A 20,841-nucleotide genomic window follows, 5' to 3' on the forward strand; every position below is an offset into this window, starting at 1 on the left:
TCATTTAAATTCATGTTAAAACTTTTTTTAATATACATTGGAAAGCCCTGAATATAAATACAATAGTTTTACATGACATGATTTTTGTTTATTTTATTTTACATTTTGAATTTTTTTCTTTTTATGAAGTGATGTTGATAAATGAACCTAGTCTCTAAATAGACTTTTAAAAGGGTCAATTTGACCCACAACATAACAGGAGGGTTAATTTAACTTTAACGCTAATCCTAAAAGGTTATTGGAGCAGTCACACTGAGCTAAACATACATTGAGTCATATTTGTCTTCCAAAGCCAGCCAACTACTCCACATCATTTAATGTTGTGATAATATACTAATTATTGCTTTACTATACCATCTGTTTTGTTTTGCTGACATGTGAAATAAAATCTGCATAAATGTATTTGTCTTATAGTCCAAGGAGCTGACACTTACACAAATATAAACTTTTGTTTTACATCAGTTGGGATATAAAATGAAATGGTTCATGGTTACTTTATTTGTACCCACAAAAAGGTTTGGTTTACAGTGAACAAAAACTACCTATGGGAAAATTTCAGAGTAGTCAATGCACCGCAGTGATAAGATGAAGGTGATACACACACATCAAGTTTGAGATTTGTTTTGCAGGTCTAACACAGGTTGGCAAGAATAATTTGAGTAGTTGACACTTAACTTGGATGAAGAAAGCTAAATTTCACAAGTAATGTCACTGATTTGTGTTTTTTGTATACAGTCTTTATTCTTTTTTTTGTTAAAAGCACTTTTTTACTTTGTCCTATAGTCACAGACAAGAACAACTTCAAGTGACAGGAAACACAATGTACACTTTCCAGCAGTTTATTTAGAACATCTGTGGTGTAGCTCAGACAATTAATCAAGGCAACCATCAACTACTAATATAGGCAACAGAAATGCTCCTTTAACAAATATTTTGTGCAGGGAAAATATCAGCATGCATTCCCATAGGAATAAAACAAAGCACTGTAACTGACACTTTGAGACTGACAAGGCTTCTACACATAGATCCGTCTAAACAAAGCATTTCCCTGTGCTGCTAAAGCAGCAGAGAGCCGCTCTGCTGTATTCAAATTCAAGAACCACAAACTAGAAGTACTAATTTTACCTCAAGACATGAGAAATGTAATATCTAATGTCAAAATCTTCATGAATACAGAGGAGTTATCCTTTAAATTGTTTGATTGTAGTTTGAGGAATAGTGAATGTTTTATTTGGACACAGTGTCATGTTAGGTACATTCCTCAATTTCTACCAACATCTATAAACTTTAACCATCCATCCAAAAAATCGTGGGATGGCATCAAACTAATTCTCTTCAACAAAATGTTGCATAGCATTATTTTCATATGACAGAACTTAAATATTTAAATAGAAACTATAGATAACAATTAGGGACATTCTAATATTTCATGCAACATGGTAGAAACACAAATACAGACTGAAATAATCATGCAAAGCAAAAGCAGAGGATTCTGACCATCCTTCAGTGTTTGATCATTGTTTTAAACAAGTGTTAGAATTCTGATAATTAAGTGTCTGTAACATAACTAAAGCTAATACTCTGGATAAGGCACCAACAAAACAAAATCAACAAATGGTCAAGGCGTATGACTACGTTTCCCAGGACACACAGTATACATGTGGCACCTGTGCTTCAAATGAGGTAACTCAGTGCAGTAGTATGACAACACAACCAAAACATTGGGTTAAGTTGCATTGACAACAGAGAAGAAATGAATAAATTAAAAATATGTGTCTTATTGATAAAGGCGAATATCTGATGTACTTAACGGAAGATATTCAACAGGACTCCTTTCAGTTCAATCCGGTAGTGAATACATGAAATATCTCTGTACCAATCCTTCCTCCAACCCACTGTTTGTTTCTCTACGGTAACATCACTGCATCACTACAGCACTGTGTACTGCTTCTGTATACACTTACTCTCAGCTAATGAATAAGTCAAAGACGTTGACAGCCTAGTCTGCTTACTGACTTTAACTGACTGCCTAGCTATAAAGGCCCAGACACAAACACGTTTTTACACAACAACATAATACTTCACAAAACACATTTCAATGAAAGTTGTGCAACAACAGACAAGACATTTCCAAAACATTTCATTTTGACTTGTGCCACATATCTATGAGTTCTGTTTCAGAGAAACACCTTAGTGGTTCACTGTCCAAGGCTTCATGGGCTTTATTTTGGAAAACCTAAGCTGACAGGTCATCAGTGGTTAAGTTTACCATTGACTGCAAAGTTTGTTTGTTTGTTTGTTTGTTTCTCTTAGTGTATAGTCATGCTGTCTCAGGTAACATCAACAAGGCGGCCACCAGATGCACAAGCTGCACAATGCACCATACGTCACATATGTATGTAAGACATATACTAAATGCAATGTTGCTTTCAGAGTAGCTGAGATGATATTGTTCCCATGCAGTATGTGCATATCTCAAAGCTTACATACAGGGTGACAACCTCATAAGCCTTTTCTTGTGCAGCTAAAGCTTCCAGCAGACCCTTACATTGATGTAATGTAACATTATTTAACTGCTAGTAAGACCAAGCAGGGAAAACCAGTCATAGTGGTTAAATACAGAAGTAAACTGGCATTTCCGACAAGACACATACAATGTTACTTTATGTGCAAATAAATATGTAAACTGTCACAGGAGCGGATAAATCATGCCTGTTGAGCTAATAAAGTGCAGCAGAGCTGTCAGGATTCAAACCTGGAACAACTCTTTACATGACATCTCCATGGGAATGGTCAAAGACAATTTAGCAGACTTCATACTGCTAAGACTGGTCGGCTGGAGGACAGCCTAGACTGATTCCTCATTAAAAGGAATAAGCAGGCATGAGAAACCTGCACTGGTAAACTTCAGACAGCTTTTCAGTGAGGGCTTCAGCTGTTGGGTTTCTCAGGGTGCTGAAAGAGAGCACAGAGCTCCTCACATGTCTGCGTTTCCACAGAGCTGAAATGGGACTCCATATTCCAGGCCAGGTCTGCTGACAAGAAGTCATCCATGACCGTTTGTGTTTCGTTGCTTGTCAGGAAGAGGTGCCCCAGTCCTTCTGCCTGGCTGGTTACAGTCTGTGTCTCTATGCTGTTCAGCAGCCTTGCATGCTCACCCTGACTGACAGGTGTCTGAGCAGAGAGGCCAGTGGGAAATGAAGGGAGATCAGTCTGTGTTTCAGTGTCTGATGACTCGGTGCTCATAGAAAAACTTGAATGTCGCAGGATGCTGCTCAGGGGCATGTGGCTGCCGGCGCTCAGCAGGAAATTGAGGTCAGTCTGAGTTTGAGTATCAAATAGCTCAAGGTCGTTGGCTTGGGTTCGATTTGGTCCCTCACTTTGGTCCAGTTCATCCATCAAGAGGAAGTCTGTCTGGGTTTGAATGTCCAGAGACTCCAGCTGTGTGTCCCCACCCAGTCCTCCCAGCTCGCTCTCCTCAGTCTGTGTCTGGATGTGCACAGCATTAAGAAACTCTTCAAAGTCAAAGTCAATGCCGTTGTGTTGCTCTTGAACAGAACCAAGACCTGAGCCACAGCCTGCAGATGCCTCACTGAGAACCTGGTGGCTTGACATGCTATCAGACAAAATGTTTTCTAGATCATTTAACAAGGTCATTGTTTGGGTCTGGTTGTCTGCCATGTTGTTTGAACTGAGCTCAACTGTCTGCACCCCAAAACACATACCACCTGCTGACTTTGAGTCCTCATATATACTGCTTCCTGCAGCAGTAAGGGTGTCATCTATGTCCAGAGCTGTCTGGGTGGAGACACTGAGGGAATCACCGCCAAATAAGTCAGAGCACATGATAGCTTGGTCCTGAGCCTTCTCCTCTGACTGGAGTGAGGCAAAACGTGTCTGTGTCTGCCTGGTTTTGTAGGGAGGCAGACATGAGGAGGAGCAAGGAATCTGGCTCACGCACTGGGTATCTGTCTGAGCTCCAATAGTGGATGTGGCTTTGGCCCTGGAGGAGAATGTTTGTGTTTCAACGCTGACTGGCAGGAGGACTTGGGCACTCACGCTGATGTCTGTTTGGGAGCAAGATGACACTGAGGACTCAGTTACGGAGCACAAGCCCAATCCGTCCCCTACCCCAACTCCTGAAGGTATTTTTGACAAATAGGATTTCTCTGTCTGAATATTGGTGGATGTGCTTCTTCCTCGCTGTCCTCCAAGGTTACTGGCTGAGTCCTCTGGACCTGCAGAGTCCAGACTGACCTGCACCCCTGTACTAACAGGCCCAAGACTAGAGCGGGAAGTAGGCATGCTGTCCTTAAATACCAAACTCTTAGCGTCAAGTTGGGGTACCACAGCTCCCGCGGCTTGCGACAGGAGGTGGAGAGTGCTGACCGAGCCTTGGCTGTCTACAGCAAGCACTACAGACCTCAGAGCCCCGCTTTCTGTAGATGGAAGGAGGACAGGCAGGTGGGCAAGCTGCATCACAGGAACACTGACCAAAGCCATCTTGGGTTTTGGTAGGAGCAACTTCTGGAGGTTCTTACGAGGGTGTGAGTTCTGGGTCACTGAGTCTAAAATACAAACAGGTGTGTCAGTCAGGATAGCAGTCTCTGATAGCTCCTTAGTAGCAGATGCGACTTGACAGGTTGACTCATGAACCTTTTCTGAGCCACCCAACAGTTTCTCCATCTTTCTCTTCTTTACTGGAGGAATTCTGTGAAGAAAACAAAATAAAGTTTTACTTCAAGCCTAATCCAGAGCAAAGTTTTTAATGAAAGTCACTCCATGCTGTACATGTTCATACCTGTGTTCTGTAGGGATCTCATGACCGGTCCTGTAGATATGGGACAGCAGTGCAGCCCTACTAGCATAGGGGCAGCCACATGTGCATTGGTAGGTCTTCCCACAGTCCTCTATGTGTCTCTTCAGGTCCCACTCTGTGCTGTAACCATTGTTGCATTTAACACACTTGTGTTTCTTCTCTGCATGCATCTTCATGAAGTGCTACATTCACACAGATAAAAAAGGAAAATATGTTATGGACACAGTTTTGGAGGGTTTTTTTATGTATCATTTAGGCTGTATAGTGAAATGATGAGTGTTTTTCAGTCCCTGATTGGTTTTGGATTAGACATGCTCCAGATGGCGGACATGCACTGGGGGAAAGGCTTACTTGTTTAACCAGGGAGAACTGGGAGAAGGGTCTGTTAGGCCCTCTGGGACACCCTTCAATGGGACAGCAGTAAAGCTTCTGAGAGCCCTTCATGTCCTTCCTGACCGTAGGATTCACAATACCATCCTGAGGGCGAGAATAGCAGGGAAACAGAAGTATAAGATAAAGCAGAAAAACATTTGCATTTCAAATATGTATTCAAAATGATGTAATGCTCTTCCTTTGCTTAGCTTGCAGTACATACTGAATTGCTAGATCACCAGATAAACAGAACCCCCATTAAAAACATGTAGTCCTTTCAATTCATTTTCAGACTTTGAGCAAAGTTTAAAGTTTGGAGTCTTACAGGTTTACCTTTTTTAGAGTAAGTGCAAAATGAGAACTATACTGCACACTTAAAACCCTTCAACTACATCTCCTCCTTTTCACTAGTTGTAATCATATTTCAAATGAAATTTATGACTGCAACCCATGATAAAAAAAACCCAAAGTGGGTTTGAACGTGTATGGTATACAACAGTCTGCTGTGTCACTCCTTCTCTTTTCCTCCAAAAGAGGTCTTTCAGCCAAGGCTCGGTCAGCACTCTCCACCTCCTGCCACAAGCCACGGGAGCTGTGGTACCCCAACTTGACGCTAAGAGTTTGGTATTTAAGGACAGCATGCCCGCTCTAGCCTTGGGCCTGTTAGTACAGGGGTGCAGGTCAGTCTGGACCCTGGCCAGAGAGCTTTCTGTTTTTACGCCCCTAAGCTATGGAACTCTCTGCCTCTGGACATTAAAAAGGCAAGATCTCTGGGTGTTTTTAAACAGAAAATTAAGACTTACCTTTTTAATTTAGCTTTTAACTTGAAGTAATTTATTTTTAGCCCTGGTCTGCGTTATTATTATTATTATCATTATTATTATTATTTTTAATATTATTTGTATTATTTGTATTTGTATTTGTATTATTATTTTCATCATTTCTTTAACATATATTTATCTTATTAATTTATTTATTGATTTATCTATTTATTTCTTGTACTCACCTGATCTTGTTAACGCTATCTTATTTTTACCTTTTCTTTCCACCATTACTTATTTTATTAATTTTACTGTATTGATTTTATTTATTTTTTGAGTATTTTATTTTTAATCCTGCTTTTTATAATTTTAACATTGCTGTTGTTTTCTGTCTCTCTGTTATTCTGTGAAGCACTTTGGGCTGCATGTTTTTATGTATGAAAGGTGCTATATAAATAAAGTTGAGTTTCAGCAGCAGTGGCCAGCCCATTATTTTATAGGCTAATGAAAAGCATACTTATTAGAAAAAACAGCAACAACCCTTAATGGTGAAAATGAACAGAACCAGTCTACATTGTGATAAATGTGATAAATACTGGAGTCTTTCAGTAGTCAAGGTCACCTCCATCTGCTCTAACACTGAAGGGAGCAGAGAATCCCAGCTAATAATCACCCCGCAGTTTATCAAAAGGTTTGAGCATAAAGAGACATTTTGCCAACAGTGAATGTTCTTGCCGATAGCTTTAATGCATCCTCTGGTTGTTGGCTCTGTTGAGTGAGTCATATCAACACATTATTCATCCTCAGTCAGTAGCTTGCTGTAGCTCCAAGCAGGGGTAAGTCATGAGTCACTGTTTTTCCCAAACCAGGGTCAGCCTTAAGTAACCTTTGCAGAGGTTACGTCCCCATGAGATCACATCGTACAGTGTTAGGGGACTGAAACAGTCTCATTCAGCTGCTGAAGTCGGGACATGGACAGAAAAAGAGAGAAATCAAAGCCAAAGCAGTCACACTAAACTTATTACCGGAGTCTCAACTGTGCTGGTTTAACAAACTGTATTCAGCTAGCTATTAAATCATTCAAGAACTTGGTTGTGACCCAATACAGAATACCTATCATTTTTACAAAAGTTATGATTTCAAAAACAACATGCTCAGTCTCTACCTCTTCGAAGGTCTGCATCTGGATTCTTTCCTCGTCTCACACTCCTCAAAAGCACAGTATGAGGTACAAGTGTGCATGCAGAAAATAAAATAAAATACCTTTTCATCTAAATATGTGTCAAGTTTGTTTAGGAGCCTGATGGAAGATCAGATGTCTAATAAAGTTTCTCCTTATTGCCAAAGAAGATAAATGTAACATATACCTGTCCAAAGTTTCCTTTATATTTTACATATTTTATATGAAGTTTTGGTACAGTAGTTATTTTTAGGCATCAGAGAAACAAGTCTCAACAATATGAGTGACAGAAGAAGCAGATTCAATCTTTAAATTATGCCTACTTTGACCTTAAATTGACTTGGTACAACCACTGATCCGGCTTTTATAAGTCTGCTGGCTCATGAGGACTCCTTTTAAGAGCTCATTCAAATTCAAACATTCACCTATTTTAGACAAAGAGCTTAGTCTAACGCTGGACAAAAGGCAGCGTTACCCGGCAAAGAACTTCATTCATGAAGCGAGACAGTGAATTACAGCCTCTCACGAAACAGACCAGTGTACTGAGGACTTAGGATCCAGGGTCAGAAGTAAGCTTTGGGTCCAACTGCTTCCACTGTCTTTACTTTGCTGACTGTTGGACTTTATATTAGACCTAGAACAATCAATAGACTGGGGAAGGTACTGAATGTATCCATCCAGTGACTTTGCGACATTGATTGACTGGATATGAAACAGATGACAGTGAAAACAGTCCAACAGCTACTTACAAATATGCAATATGATCCTTTAGTGAGGCAGTAGCTGTAGAGCTGCTTTCAATATAACCAATTTGATACAATCCAACTAAAACATGCAATGTAATATGGCATGTTCCCTAAAGCACCGGAGCAAAAGATGCAATACTGACAAAACAAATTGGACTTGCAAAGGAACGTTAAATATCCTCACGAAAAAGCCAAAATGATAAAAGAAGGTGGTTGAATTCATGGATTTCGACAACCAGCCCTTCTCTGTGTAGAGGAGGATCCCGCAGTCTTTTGGATCCATGTCATGTCCTGCAATCTTGACGATACATTTCAGACATTCCCTAAACAAAGCTGTACAGCAATGTTGGTGACAACATGTGAGGTGATTTCTAATATGATGTGAATGCTGTTAGTGTTACAACAGACATGTGGAGCCCTGAGCCTCTCTGCACACTGGATTGATCCCTCCACTTTGAGTTGAGCTTTCACATTCTGAGTAGAGCCTTGATTTTATATGTGATTTTAACAGTGTTACCTGGACTAACCATAGACTGTATAAAATATGGACGTAGTATCCGTGATGTCACCCATCTGTTTCTGAAGAGCTGTTTTGAGGCCAGTCGGCGGCGGCAGCCATATTGCTGCTGTCGAGCGAGTGAGATGTAAAGAGGCGGGCTTTGAGCCTCCCAGCCAACAGATACAGTGTTCCCGCCTGTCAATCAAATCAGCTGTGTCTCTTATTGGAAGACTCGTAATCTCAATATCTTCTAAATTGACGCGTTCGGAAAAAATTCAGCCCCAGTACAGTAAGTGCCGATCGAGAAATGAGCTATCCAGACTACACTTGTCTTTTGTACCAGACTGTAAACATGTTTATTTCTGCTGTAAAGATCGGCTTTTTTGAATTGTCTGGTACTTCCGGAGCCAGCCTCAGGCAGATCCTTGATGAACTGCAGTGTTTAGCACTTCTGCATTGGACTCATATTTTTAGGTCGGAGGTTGCTGCTTGGGACTAACTGAAGGCATGTTTTAGTTCATTTGTTTACTTTAGCTATTTTGTAAACAAATGAACTAAGTGTACCTCTATTATCTAGGAAAATACAAGTGCAGCAGGGCACAGTGTAAGCAGGTACTAAATATAAAAAAATAGGATTTGGGGCAAAAAATAATGTGAGATACTGTTTCAATTGTCAGTACTTTAATTTGTTACTACTTGGCTATTGCTGTATGCTTTTTCATGTGATTAAAAGACGGTAATGCTGCGTTATATGTACATTCTTCATCAATAAATTCTTATAGGGGAGCCCGGCCGAGCCCTCAGGAGGTTTTTTTTGCTACATTTTTTTCACTTGTGTTTCCAGTTAGCCTATACCTTGGGCCATCTCAAGATAATAATGAGCATTCTCAACTCAGGGCCGTTTGGTCGAAAGGGGCCCAAAAAAACCTTTTTTAAAAAATGCTCCTGGGATGATAATCTAAATCTAGAAAACAAGGTGTTAAAATTGCATTATTTGATATCCAAGTATGTAATTTGGCATAGAGTATCCTGATACATAGGGGGGAGTGGCAAAATAAGATTCTGGTGCTTGCTAATTTGGGATTTTTAAATATCATCCAGAAAATACACAGCAAGACTACAAAAGTAACATCTGTTGGATGAAATTTCATACAAAATGGTCACTTTTGAGCATTATATGGTCAAAGTCACTGCCTCATTTGTATCTAAAAAAAAAACTGCCCAACTTTGTAAGCTTCAAATAGAGCTCTAGATTACCTCTGTGAGGGTTGTGCTTCAAAAGCTGATTATTTACTTATATTCTCATTTTACACATCACACAACCGAAATGAGATGCGGCGCAGATTTCAGAATCTACAACCCAACACTACCCAGGGGAAACCAGTTGTGTTAAACCAGGTGTGTTAAACCAACACAGGTGTTTTAAACCAGGTGTGTTAAACCAGGTGTGTATCGACATATCGCGACCAATGATCGCGACATATGCAGCAAGCATCAGTCGTCACGTGCGAGCCATATCAGTAATTTATGACGTAGTTGCTAGTTAGTAGTTACAATGTTGCTAGCTAACTTGCTAACAGCAAACTTCACTGAGAAGATTCATGTTTCAGCTTCATTCACAGCAAAGTACATTTATACTCAACGTTAACTGAAACATTGCATCAATACTGTGTTATCCCAAACTTAGTCGTTAAGGATGACTTGCGTTTTCTCAGTTCCATGCCAATGTTTTCACAATAGTTAGCCAAGTTAGCTTTGAAGTGATGTGATGCCTCCAGCTGTATGAACATGAAATAGGATTCAAAACGTTTACCTTCACTCTGTGTGACTTCACAAGATGCATGTTAAGTGCAGGTGTGTTGGGGAGAATCTTGCCACATCCTTCCACGGTGCAGAGGATGTTCGTCCTCACTCCTTTGGTCAGCTCCGTGATGGTGGGTTTGATCATTTCCCCTGACTGCGACAGAGGCTCTTCGTGACATTTCGGACTGTCAGAAGAGGTAACGTGATCTCGAGTATTCGCCTTACTCATTGCAGAAGAGGCCATGTTTCTGCGCTGACAGTCCATTCTGTGTTTGGGGAAAAGCCCCAGCAGCAGCATTGAATGAAAAGTGACATAACGTCCCTCCGCTTTGCCTGAAAGGCTGCATCGACACCGCCTTCAACACACCGCAGCGCAGCCTACGTCACGTCCGGTATGTTACACTACTTCCGTTCACGAAGAAAAACAAATAGTGAAGCTCCCAAATACACTACTCTTGTTTCAAGTATAAGCTGCATAAAGTACTGCTTAAACTTTTTATTGACAATCTACTGGGATACAAGGTAACAGCCACATAAAAAGTCTGACTGTAAAGTTGACAAAAGAATGATTGTTTAGGTGGGACATCTTTTAAATGGACACCATAGACTGTATAAAATATGGACATAGGATCCATGACATCACCCATCTGTTTCTGAAGCGCTGTTTGAAGCCAATCGCCGGCGGAAGCCATATCACTGCTGTCGAGTGATTGTGACGTAAAGAGGCGGGCTTTGAGCCTCCTAGCCAACAGCTACAGTGTTCCCGCCTGTCAATCAAGTCAGCTATTCCTCTCTTTGGAAGACTTGTGAGGTATCTCACATGAAGTTATACAATACATACAGTTTTTACTGCTTGGAGTGATCACAGAAAGTTCAGATAGAGACACCTTTACTGTTCTGTAAATTAGTGTGACAATTAGCACACTTACATCAAGGGTTGGAGCCCAGCATTGGTGTAAGTCACGGTGACAGTTAGCATGCATAGGTCAACAGAGTTGAAGTCCACTACTGGATGTTAACCAGATGTTAAGAGAAATGTGTGTGCGTCGTGGACATCACTTAAACCTATATAAAGAACGTGTTTAGTGGCCTTGGTAGGAGAGACACAATCTGGCCGAGTCATCTTCCCAAGCTGTCTGGAATGCTTGTTCGATACTGGTGTTGTTTTCCTGTAATAAACCTATTACTCTAAAAGCAAGCCAATGTCACAAAGTTCCTTCTGCATCTACACATCACAGGCTGTCAATATACGACACTCGTAATCTCAATATCTTCGAAATTGCCGAATTAGAAAAAAATTCACCCCCCTCACAGTGTGAGCAGATCAAGAAATGAGCTATCCAGACTACACTCGTCTTTTGAACCAGGCTGTAAACATGATTATTTCTGCTGTAAAGATTGTCTTTTTTTAATTGGTGTGTATGTGGTTTCCGGTACTTCCGGAGCCAGCCTCAAGGGGATCATCGATGAACTGCAGTTTTTAGCACTTCCGCATTAGACTCATATTTCTAGACTGGAGGTTGCCTCTTGCTTCCAGCACAACGCTGGTTGGGACCATAGACTGTATAAAGTATGGCTGTAGTATCCGTGATGTCACCCATCTGTTCCTGAGCACTGTTTTGAAACCAATCTACACCGCAGCTATATTGGAAATGCGGAACTAAACCAGTCAAAGTGTGACGCAAAGAGGCAGAGTTTGAGCCTCCTAGCCAACAGCTATGTGTTCCCGTCTGGGAGTCAAGTCTGTTATGTCCTTTTTTGGGAAAAAACTTGTAATCTTAATATCATCTGAACCGTCGCATTAGAAAAAAAATTCACCCCCCGTACAGTGTGTGCCAATAGAGAAATTAGCCACGTAGAGCCAAGCTGTTTTTTGAACCAGGCTGTAAACATGTTTATTATTGCTGCACAGATCGTCTTTTTTGAATTGCTGTGTGTGTGGTTTCCGGAGTTTCTGCTGCCAGCCTCAAGCAGATTCTCCGCATGGGTTTCCTAGTTTGAGACCGAAGGTTGCCGCTTGGTTGGGACGGCGCAGCCTACGTCACGTCTGGTATGTTACATTACTTCTGTTCACAAAACAAAATCAAAGTGAAACAAATAGCGAAGCTCCTAAATACACTCATCTTGCTTAAAGTATAAACTGCATAAAGCACTGCTTTAACTTTTTATTGCCAATCTACTGGGACACAAGTTAACAGCCACATAAAAAAGTCTGACTGTAAAGTTGACAAAATAATGATTGTTTAGGTGGGACATCTTTTAAATGGAGATCCAGATGCATTAACCCTGTAAGGCTCAGTTTTAGCTATCCTAAAAAAAAAGTAATCAGCAATTCCTTTTACATAGTCAATGGGTCTATTGTTTAACCCTGCAATGCGATTGGATTGTCAATGTTTTTTTTTTCTATATTTGGATTATACAGGGTTAATACAAGCCCTTCATTGTTTTTCTGGATAATGAGTAATTTCCAGTTGTTTTCTCAAAATGTTAACTTATTTGTTACTGCTTGTCCCCACTGCAGGCACTACAGATCACTGTGCGCCAACACAACCCGCCATAAGAACAGTTTCTTCCCCCAGGCTGTCACTCTGATGAACACTAAACCATAACAGTGTCATACCTGTCAGATAAATACTCTCTGTAGATATACATGCAGATATACAATGCAACAATTCTCCAAGCAGAATTCACATCTTTTTATTTATTTTATTATTTAACTAGCACCTACATTTACAGTTGTACTCATAAGTTTTCATACCCTGCCAGAATTTGTGATTTTTTTTTACCATTTATAGAGAATATGAATGATAAGAGAAAAACTTTTTTTTCACTCATGGTTAGTGGTTGGGTGAAGCAACATTTTTATCAATCAACTGTGTTTACTCTTTTTATATCAGAAAGACAACAGAAACTACCCAAGAAATCATAAATTCTGCCAGGGTATGTAAACTTACGAGCACAACTGTACTTTTTTAATGTAAAAACTACCTCTGCACTACTCACCACTGTACTATTATCATATTATTTTAGCCTGTACATATTAGTAATGCCTACTACTTGTTCTTTTTGTTTTTAGTTGATATTATTATTATTGTAATTATTATTATTTATTATTATTTAAAATTATTTATTATTTTTATTTTGAGAGCACAGCTTACCAAGTCAAATTCCTTGTGTGTTCAAGCATACCTGGCCAATAAAGCTGATTCTGATTCTGAAACAGTTGCATCGCAGTGATAGATGTAAATAGAAGTTGTAAATAGAAGATGGTGTGTGTAGTATTTTAGCAGGATTTAGCAGAAATAGAATATAAGTGAGGAATACCTTTAAATGTGTATAATGACCTGAATGTAAAAATTGTTTTGTTTTTAGGCGTTTTTCATTGGCATATGAGCGGGTCCCCCTCCACGGATGCTGTTGTCTTGAACGCCAAGTTTCTACCTTAGCACAGACCAGAAATAAAAAAAACTGCAACAGACATTTTTGTATTTAGTAAATGGCCGACCATCTCCCTATTGCAAAAAAACCCCAATCTGTTATATAGAGATACTGAGATAGGGAGACAAATAAATCCAATATAATAGGAAAACCAACTTTGGTGGTATTTACTAGTTATTGCATGAAACTGCAAAAAGTGTATGGATGCATGTCTGCTTCAGGCTTCTATACTTTAGTCAAGCTTCAATTTAGAAACTTTTTTTTTTTACAAATATCTGGCAAAACACTGAAGGCATAATGATATTTCAAGAAAAGTTCAGATTAGATTATTATAATACAAACTCTTTCTAGATGTCTGCATACAAGTTATAAGAAATTGTTGGAGGTAATTTAGATATAGAGTCAATAGTATACGGCTTGGCTAACACGACTTGTTCAATCGCCAATAATCAAGTTAAGTTAAAAGTAAAGCTGTTGCAATAACAGTAACAGTATACATCCCATAATGAAAAAATACTACTATGACTGGCAATGTGGGATTTGATCCCAAGATAAGCCCCCAGAATTCTCCTTGTTTCTGCTTCTCCAAACAGTCCAACGAGCAGCCTTACAATACATTTTGACTTCAATAAGCGACAGTTTTAGATGGGCAGAGAAGTGACTTCAGAGAATCATCACTTGACTATAGCAAACAATGGTCAAGGCATAATATTAAACATACATGTAGCTAGCAAAAGGCCAGTTGTCAGTGTCTTCCTTTCATGTTGCAGTTTTTTTCCTTCACCCCACTCCGTTTCGAACATGTACAGCTTGTGATGTATCTAACATGTTAACAGATATTTAAGTTTGCTTTTTTGTTCTTTATTGTTTTTATCATTAAAACACATAAAGTACTTTATTTTCTTTCTTTAAAAAAAACTAAAACCATGTTAGAACAAAGAGACAAAGGAACAAACTGAAAGATAATTATTATATACTGTACAATCAGTGTCTTCATAAACTGTTCTGTTCATTTCTGTATTATATGGCATTGAAGGGGTACTGAGTAATGGAAAGAACTTAGGTCTTGTATTACAAATTGTACTGAACATAAAAATGGTGAAAAACATCACTACTATCAGTGCCATTGCATTTTTTTAACTTTTACTCCTGGCTGGAATTACAGGTCAATGATCTGTCCCCAATGAGTCTGTTGTTTTGTTAGTCCATTAAGTCGAGGTTTGTCACACATTAGTTTTGGGGCCGTCTTGACTGTGAGGAGGCACCAGGGTCATTGTCTGTAATGACAAAATAATTCTTTCCTTTAAGGGAAATAGATGAGAGCAGAGGTGTAACAGGGGTGGAGGCAAATCCTGAAAAATATAAAGAGACATGAAATTAGCCAAACTGAAAATTAAGAGTATTAATGGTATTACATGAAATGATTATGAAGTGGAATGAAATAATTAGCTTTTTCCTAAAATATAAAAGGAAGGATGGGTAAGAAATAGTTATCATATAACTCTCAATTACTATGACATATTCATGATGAATTATGCCTGTGTATGAGTAAGGATATTTCATCTTGTTTGTATGCCCCCTTGTGGTCGTTTATGGAATTGCTGAAATATGAAACATTATATATTTTTTTGTATAAATAAGTTTTGTTGAATTTATTTTAAAAATTAAAATGTTCTACATGTATATGGCTAAACAAACTATTTGTACCTGAAGATGCACAGTCTTTGAGTGACTCCAGGAGGCTGGTGCTTTCAAATTTGACAACACATCTGAAGGGCTCCTCTCGCTCTGTCATGGTCTTGTTGGTCTGGTCTCTGAATTTTGTCTCAAGCTAAAAAAAATATTAACACAAAGTATAATTCCGATGATTACAGAACAGAGAAGTGTCAACTTTATGAACCGATAAAGTGAAAACAAGTCATGTCATTTGTTCCTTTGATTTGATTTTCAACAACAGTTCAACTTTTATTAAGTAACTGTTATAAACACAAGCATCCCTCAGGGTACCTTGTATACTGCAGACTGTAGCTGAGGTAACGTCCCGTTACCAAAGGCCTCACAGGCCAGCTGAAGTCTGTTTGCTGCATTTCCATCTTGTTCTTTATTTATGTGTGGGTCTGTGAAAACAAATGACATACACTCACAACAGTGCAGAACTCCAGACATGCCTTACTGCAAATTACGTGAAGCTCAAGAATAATGTTCAAGCTGAAATTATATGATGTCAAATATATTTTTTAGCCTACTTGAGATTTGATTCTCCTCTGCAAGAGTGCTGGGATACTTTGTGGGGAACACCTAGAAGGAAACACAAGGAATGTGAAATCCACCCAATCGCAAAATACATCTGCTCAATCTTTCTGGAAATGTGAACAACTATCCTTGACTATGGACTTCTCAAAAGAAAAACTAACCATGGGTTAACAAGTTATCACGCTGCTTTAAAAGTCGCCTCCTTCAAGTCTCATAAATCATATTTTCATGATATCTTCTTGGGCAAACTAAGTGATGATAAAGTACCTCTGTTTTCATCTCTCTCTCTTTTTTTTTTGAGAAAATTCTGACCACAACCAATCAGTTAGACTTGGAATGGCAAATAGTATCCTACCAAAAACTCTGGTTTACCTGAGCCCCAATTTAAATGTGAAAACAAACAAATCCAGGTAAAAGGACATAAGCAGTTAATTGTTGCAATTGTAAAAGTTTTGTGTAATCAATATTAAAAAAAAGTATTTTTTTTAATCATTATTTATGCTACGTATGATGTCTGATATTTGTAGGTGATATGGGGCTGCCTTTGTATGAGGTGGTGGGGTGAATTAGTGTCAGACAGCAAGGCAGCAGATGGCAGCAGTGCCAGACTTTGAAAAACATCAGAGGGAACAGAAAGAAGTTGGCAGGGGGTTTAATGCATCGGTGCTTCTTTGAGATAACTAAGGAATAGGATGAAGTTTAGAGAAAAGGTCTCCTCATTGTTATTAAAGTTAGCCTATGCTATCTAAGTGTCTGGGTGTGGAGAGACCTCATAAGCTATGAAGAACTAAAGGATGTCAGGAGAGCTGTGACAGTTCTGTATTGTAACTATACCTACATTGAAGTTAAATGTTATTTTCATTTAAAAATATCATCCTAAACCATACATTTGGATTCATCAGTGAAAACAATTGAACACCCATCTTTTATCAGTGGGGAAATGGACATTTATATTTATTCTTTTACAGAAAATTAGACATTTTTTAATTCCCTTCATCATGCATCATGACAGAGTTCAGTGGTAGATGATCCTCAACTCTAAGTGAAGTGGGAAATAATGTGGAGTATTAAGATAAAGAGCCTCGTCTTATCCAGTTGTCATCACAAACAGCTCACCTGTTGGTACTGTCTCATCAGCAGGTCCCTGATGGCAGTGAGTTTCCGTCCACTGAGATAAGCATCCTTGATAGCTTGATATCTGGTGGACAGAACCAAGGCCTGCAAAGTAGAGTGAAATCTGTTTTTAAAAAAGGCTGCCTTACAACTGTGTAAATAAGGGCTATTTCTAGCACTTGTTCCTCACCTGGGATAACAGGGGCTTCTGCTTTGAAGTCAGGCTGGTCACATAGACATACGGAGTCTGAAGATAGTGAACAACATATGTTGGTTTCATGTGGTTGGGCCGAGAGTAGCTGTCTCCCCATGCAATCCGAATCCATACAGCTTCATCAGTGTGCTTCTTTATTTTTATAGACACCTTGGATGAAAAATACAAAAGCAGACAATTATTAAAGGATGTTTGACACAAAGGAGATCATAAATGACATCAAATAATGCATCCATATCATTAGTAAGACTTTGCAACATATGTGAGGAGATATGTGTGGCTTACATGTCCTAAAAGCTCCCTGAGATGAGATTTAAATTGTTCATTGAATTGTGTGACCTCTACGCAGTGAGCATCATCTGAAATAAAAAAAGAGAAATCTGTATCATTAACATATAGAAAGAACACAATGTACATACAGAGACACTTTGCTTTGTGAATGGAAAACAAGTGACACCCTCTAGTAGGTTACTTTCTTTGCTTTCCTAGTTAATAAACCAAACTTTTCACCTGAAAAAATAACCCTAATGACTCTAGCAGCTGTGTATTCTTGTGTTTAATGAAAAATAAATAAAGAAGAACACATGTAGAATTTTGCCTTCATGGTACAAAATGTATATCGTTTTAAGGTTTTTGTCAGATACCTTGAGGGTCAATGAGCTGGTAGGCATGCCACATTCCCTGGTTGGGATTGTCCATAATATCTAAGAGATAATGACAGCAAAGCCACACAAGAACTATTACAGACCTGTAAGTGTTACATGATTTATTAGCTAACAGTATGGTTAGCCAGCTTGCCTTGCCGGTGCTCAGGTTAAAGCTGCTGTTGGTAGTCATGGAGTAAACATCTGTTCAGATAGAGGGACTTCGAATGTCAACACTATCCCTACCAACCAGATTTCCTCTTAGCCCCCCAACACAGATCGGTGTGTGCAGTCATGATAGTGCTGGACTCATAACCAATCGGAGGATGTAGTAGGGGCCACCCCTTAACCAATCAGGACAGAGGATTGGAGATTAGCTATGATTGGTCCGTCATAACGGGAACGAGGGGAATAATAACATTGCTTGATACAAAGGCATTGGAAATGCAGAGATTTCAGTCTCAAATGAATCCACTTACCGATGAGTACCGATGGGTATTATGACCTTTTCTACAAACCCAGCACCACACCATTCCTACCAACAGCAGCTTTGAAATGACAAAATGAAGTATCTGACTCACATATCATTTCGAGCTCCGTGATGCGTTTAAGTGTCCAATCATTTTCCTGAAAATAAAACAGGTGATGTTTAGGATCAGATGACTACACCTGTCCTTAACAAGAAAGGCAGGAATCCAATAACAACGTTTTGAACAACAATGAGCAGCCATACACGCAAACAAAGTCCAATATATGTCATTTTAAATCATCGTTAATAGCATTAGCAATAACAGTTTTATTTATAAAGCACATTTCATTACACGTAAGTTTAATGTGCTTTACATGGAGAATTAAAAAGATGAAAACATTTTTCCCAAAAATAGAGTAAATAAAAATAGAAAAACAATAGATACACCCAACATAAATCCACCCCAGCAATCAACCAAACAGCAATTGTTGCTGCACATGCATTCTGTCACAACAGTCATTATATCATGTCAAGGCAAGTCAAGTCAAATGCATTTATAAAGCACATTTAAAAAAACAGCAGAAGCTGGCCAAAGTGCTGTACAATACATAAAAAAAACGTAATGTGAGACCAAACAAGCAATCATTTAAAAAAAGACAAACGACAAGGAAAGCACAGCATTGGAAATGAGAACCTATTCAGGACTAGAGGACTCAAATGCTAAAATATAAAAGTGCGTTTTGAAGAGAGTCTTAAAAGAGTCGACCGAGGGGAGGCTGTTCCAACGCCCTTACACTAAAAGCACGGTCGCCCTTCAGTTTGTATTTTGACCGGGGAACTGCCAGGAGACCCATGTCAGAAGACCTCAGAGGCCTGGAGGTTTTTTAAGGACTCAGGAGGTCAGTTATATAGTGAGGGGCCAGACCATTCAGAGCTTTAAAAACAAAAAGCAAAATCTTAAAATCAATTCTAAAGCGAATTGGAATTCATACGCTTGAGAAAATAAAAATGTTTTGAGTCTTTTTATAAAAGTGGAGACAGTTGTTATGGACCTGAGGTCTGCAGGCAGTTTGTTCCAAAAAGACGGACCACAGTAACTAAAGGCCCCTTTCATCGGACTTTGATTTGACTCTGGGTACATTTAAAAGACTTCAAAATGTTCAGGTATTTTGCATAATAGCTCATTTTTTAAGAAAGGGTTTGAAATACCTCGCACATAGTTAACATTTTCTCCGTTAAGGTCCATTTGGATTGAGTACAGTCTAAGGACTGCTGCTGATCCTCCGTCAGTCGGCCCCACTTCTCCAGGGTTGTTTGTAGCAACTGACTAGGGATCCGTCTTATGAGCCGCCGCAGCAAACGTTTCCCAGACTCGTCCATTATTCCTCAAGCAGAAACCAGTATAAGGGTTGGGTGCGCTTTTTGGAGGCCAGTTTCTGAGTGTATTTATTCCTCCCTGAAGTGTACGCAGCAACAAAAACACAGTCTGAAACCATCCAAACAACCCGCCAATAAGGGAGCGCACGAATCAGCCAATCATGTGTCGATTGAAAATCATGAGCGTTCTTGATCAGCGCCCTCTGCTGTATTGGAGTGGTACTGCATAACAGAAAGTATATCAGTAACTTCACAGAGGTGAACAGGGCCGGTGTTGTGCCGAGAAATACTGTTATTCAGCTATAGAGACAATAACAAGTTATATATTTGTAAATTATGAATCCACACAGTCCAAAATATGAGCTGGCAGCAGTTTGTGACTACAAAGGATTAGAAACTAACTCTATGGGTGGATGCATATATCGGCAATAAAGATTTGTCTGCCGAAATATGCATGTCAGAGTTATAACAGGGTTTGGATTCAACCATTTTTTTTCCAACAGTATTTACCATAGACTGTATAAAATATTATATACATGTTATGTTACACCTGATATTTAAACCAGTTGAATTCTTCTTTACATATGAGCGAAGCCTGTTTTTGCACCAAGAAACCTAAACAAAACACTGCCATCTAGCGGACAACAGTACAAATTACAAATAAACAAAAGGGAAGAGCACACACTTACAGAGTACTTAGACAATTTAAAGTTCCCTACTTTACGAAAAAAAGAGACATAGATATATTTCTGTCTCTTTTTTTCGTAAAGTCAAGAACTTTAAATAGTCTATGTATTATTTAAAAGAAAAATTAACAAAGTTTAGCATAAAAAAGAAATATGTAACAAGCAAAAAACAAGGCATAGAAACATCTAATACATTAAAAAAAGACCTTTAAGCACAGTTTAAAATACTTATGAGCCTTAGAAAACTTTAATATATATATATATCTGTTAAGCAGGGATCTGACACCATAATATCTCAAACATGTTTTCCTGTGAAAGTTTTGCCAGCAGTTTTCATGTCAAGAGTAATATTTTTTTCCCTTGGACTTGGCTGAAGGGTAACTGAACAGCCTCTCCATAGAAAGAAACAGTGTTATGTCTTTTTTTGAACTTCTTCCAGACTCATCCTCAAGCCATTAAAAGAAATA

General features: G+C 38.9%; 2 protein-coding genes across 2 annotated transcripts; both read right to left on the minus strand.

Moving 5' to 3' along the window:
- Nucleotides 1–823: 823 nt before the first annotated feature.
- On the minus strand, nucleotides 824–10,573 carry atmin (ATM interactor). The gene is made up of 4 exons (XM_034680040.1): nucleotides 10,191–10,573; nucleotides 5,171–5,296; nucleotides 4,802–5,001; nucleotides 824–4,711 (listed from the first exon to the last, which is right to left on the minus strand). The coding sequence occupies exons 1-4, from the start codon at nucleotides 10,476–10,478 to the stop codon at nucleotides 2,932–2,934; spliced, it is 2,394 nt and encodes a 797-aa protein (XP_034535931.1). The 5' UTR covers nucleotides 10,479–10,573; the 3' UTR covers nucleotides 824–2,931.
- A 3,988-nt stretch (nucleotides 10,574–14,561) lies between these two features.
- On the minus strand, nucleotides 14,562–19,839 carry cenpn (centromere protein N). The gene is made up of 10 exons (XM_034680899.1): nucleotides 19,521–19,839; nucleotides 18,424–18,469; nucleotides 17,843–17,902; nucleotides 17,484–17,557; nucleotides 17,175–17,348; nucleotides 16,988–17,089; nucleotides 15,865–15,916; nucleotides 15,626–15,735; nucleotides 15,326–15,449; nucleotides 14,562–14,970 (listed from the first exon to the last, which is right to left on the minus strand). Exons 1-10 carry the CDS (start codon nucleotides 19,689–19,691, stop codon nucleotides 14,849–14,851), a joined length of 1,035 nt encoding a protein of 344 aa, XP_034536790.1. The 5' UTR covers nucleotides 19,692–19,839; the 3' UTR covers nucleotides 14,562–14,848.
- Nucleotides 19,840–20,841: the final 1,002 nt, after the last annotated feature.

This window comes from Notolabrus celidotus, chromosome 3 (genome assembly GCF_009762535.1).
Source record: "Notolabrus celidotus isolate fNotCel1 chromosome 3, fNotCel1.pri, whole genome shotgun sequence".
NCBI classification, from domain to species: domain Eukaryota; kingdom Metazoa; phylum Chordata; class Actinopteri; order Labriformes; family Labridae; genus Notolabrus; species Notolabrus celidotus.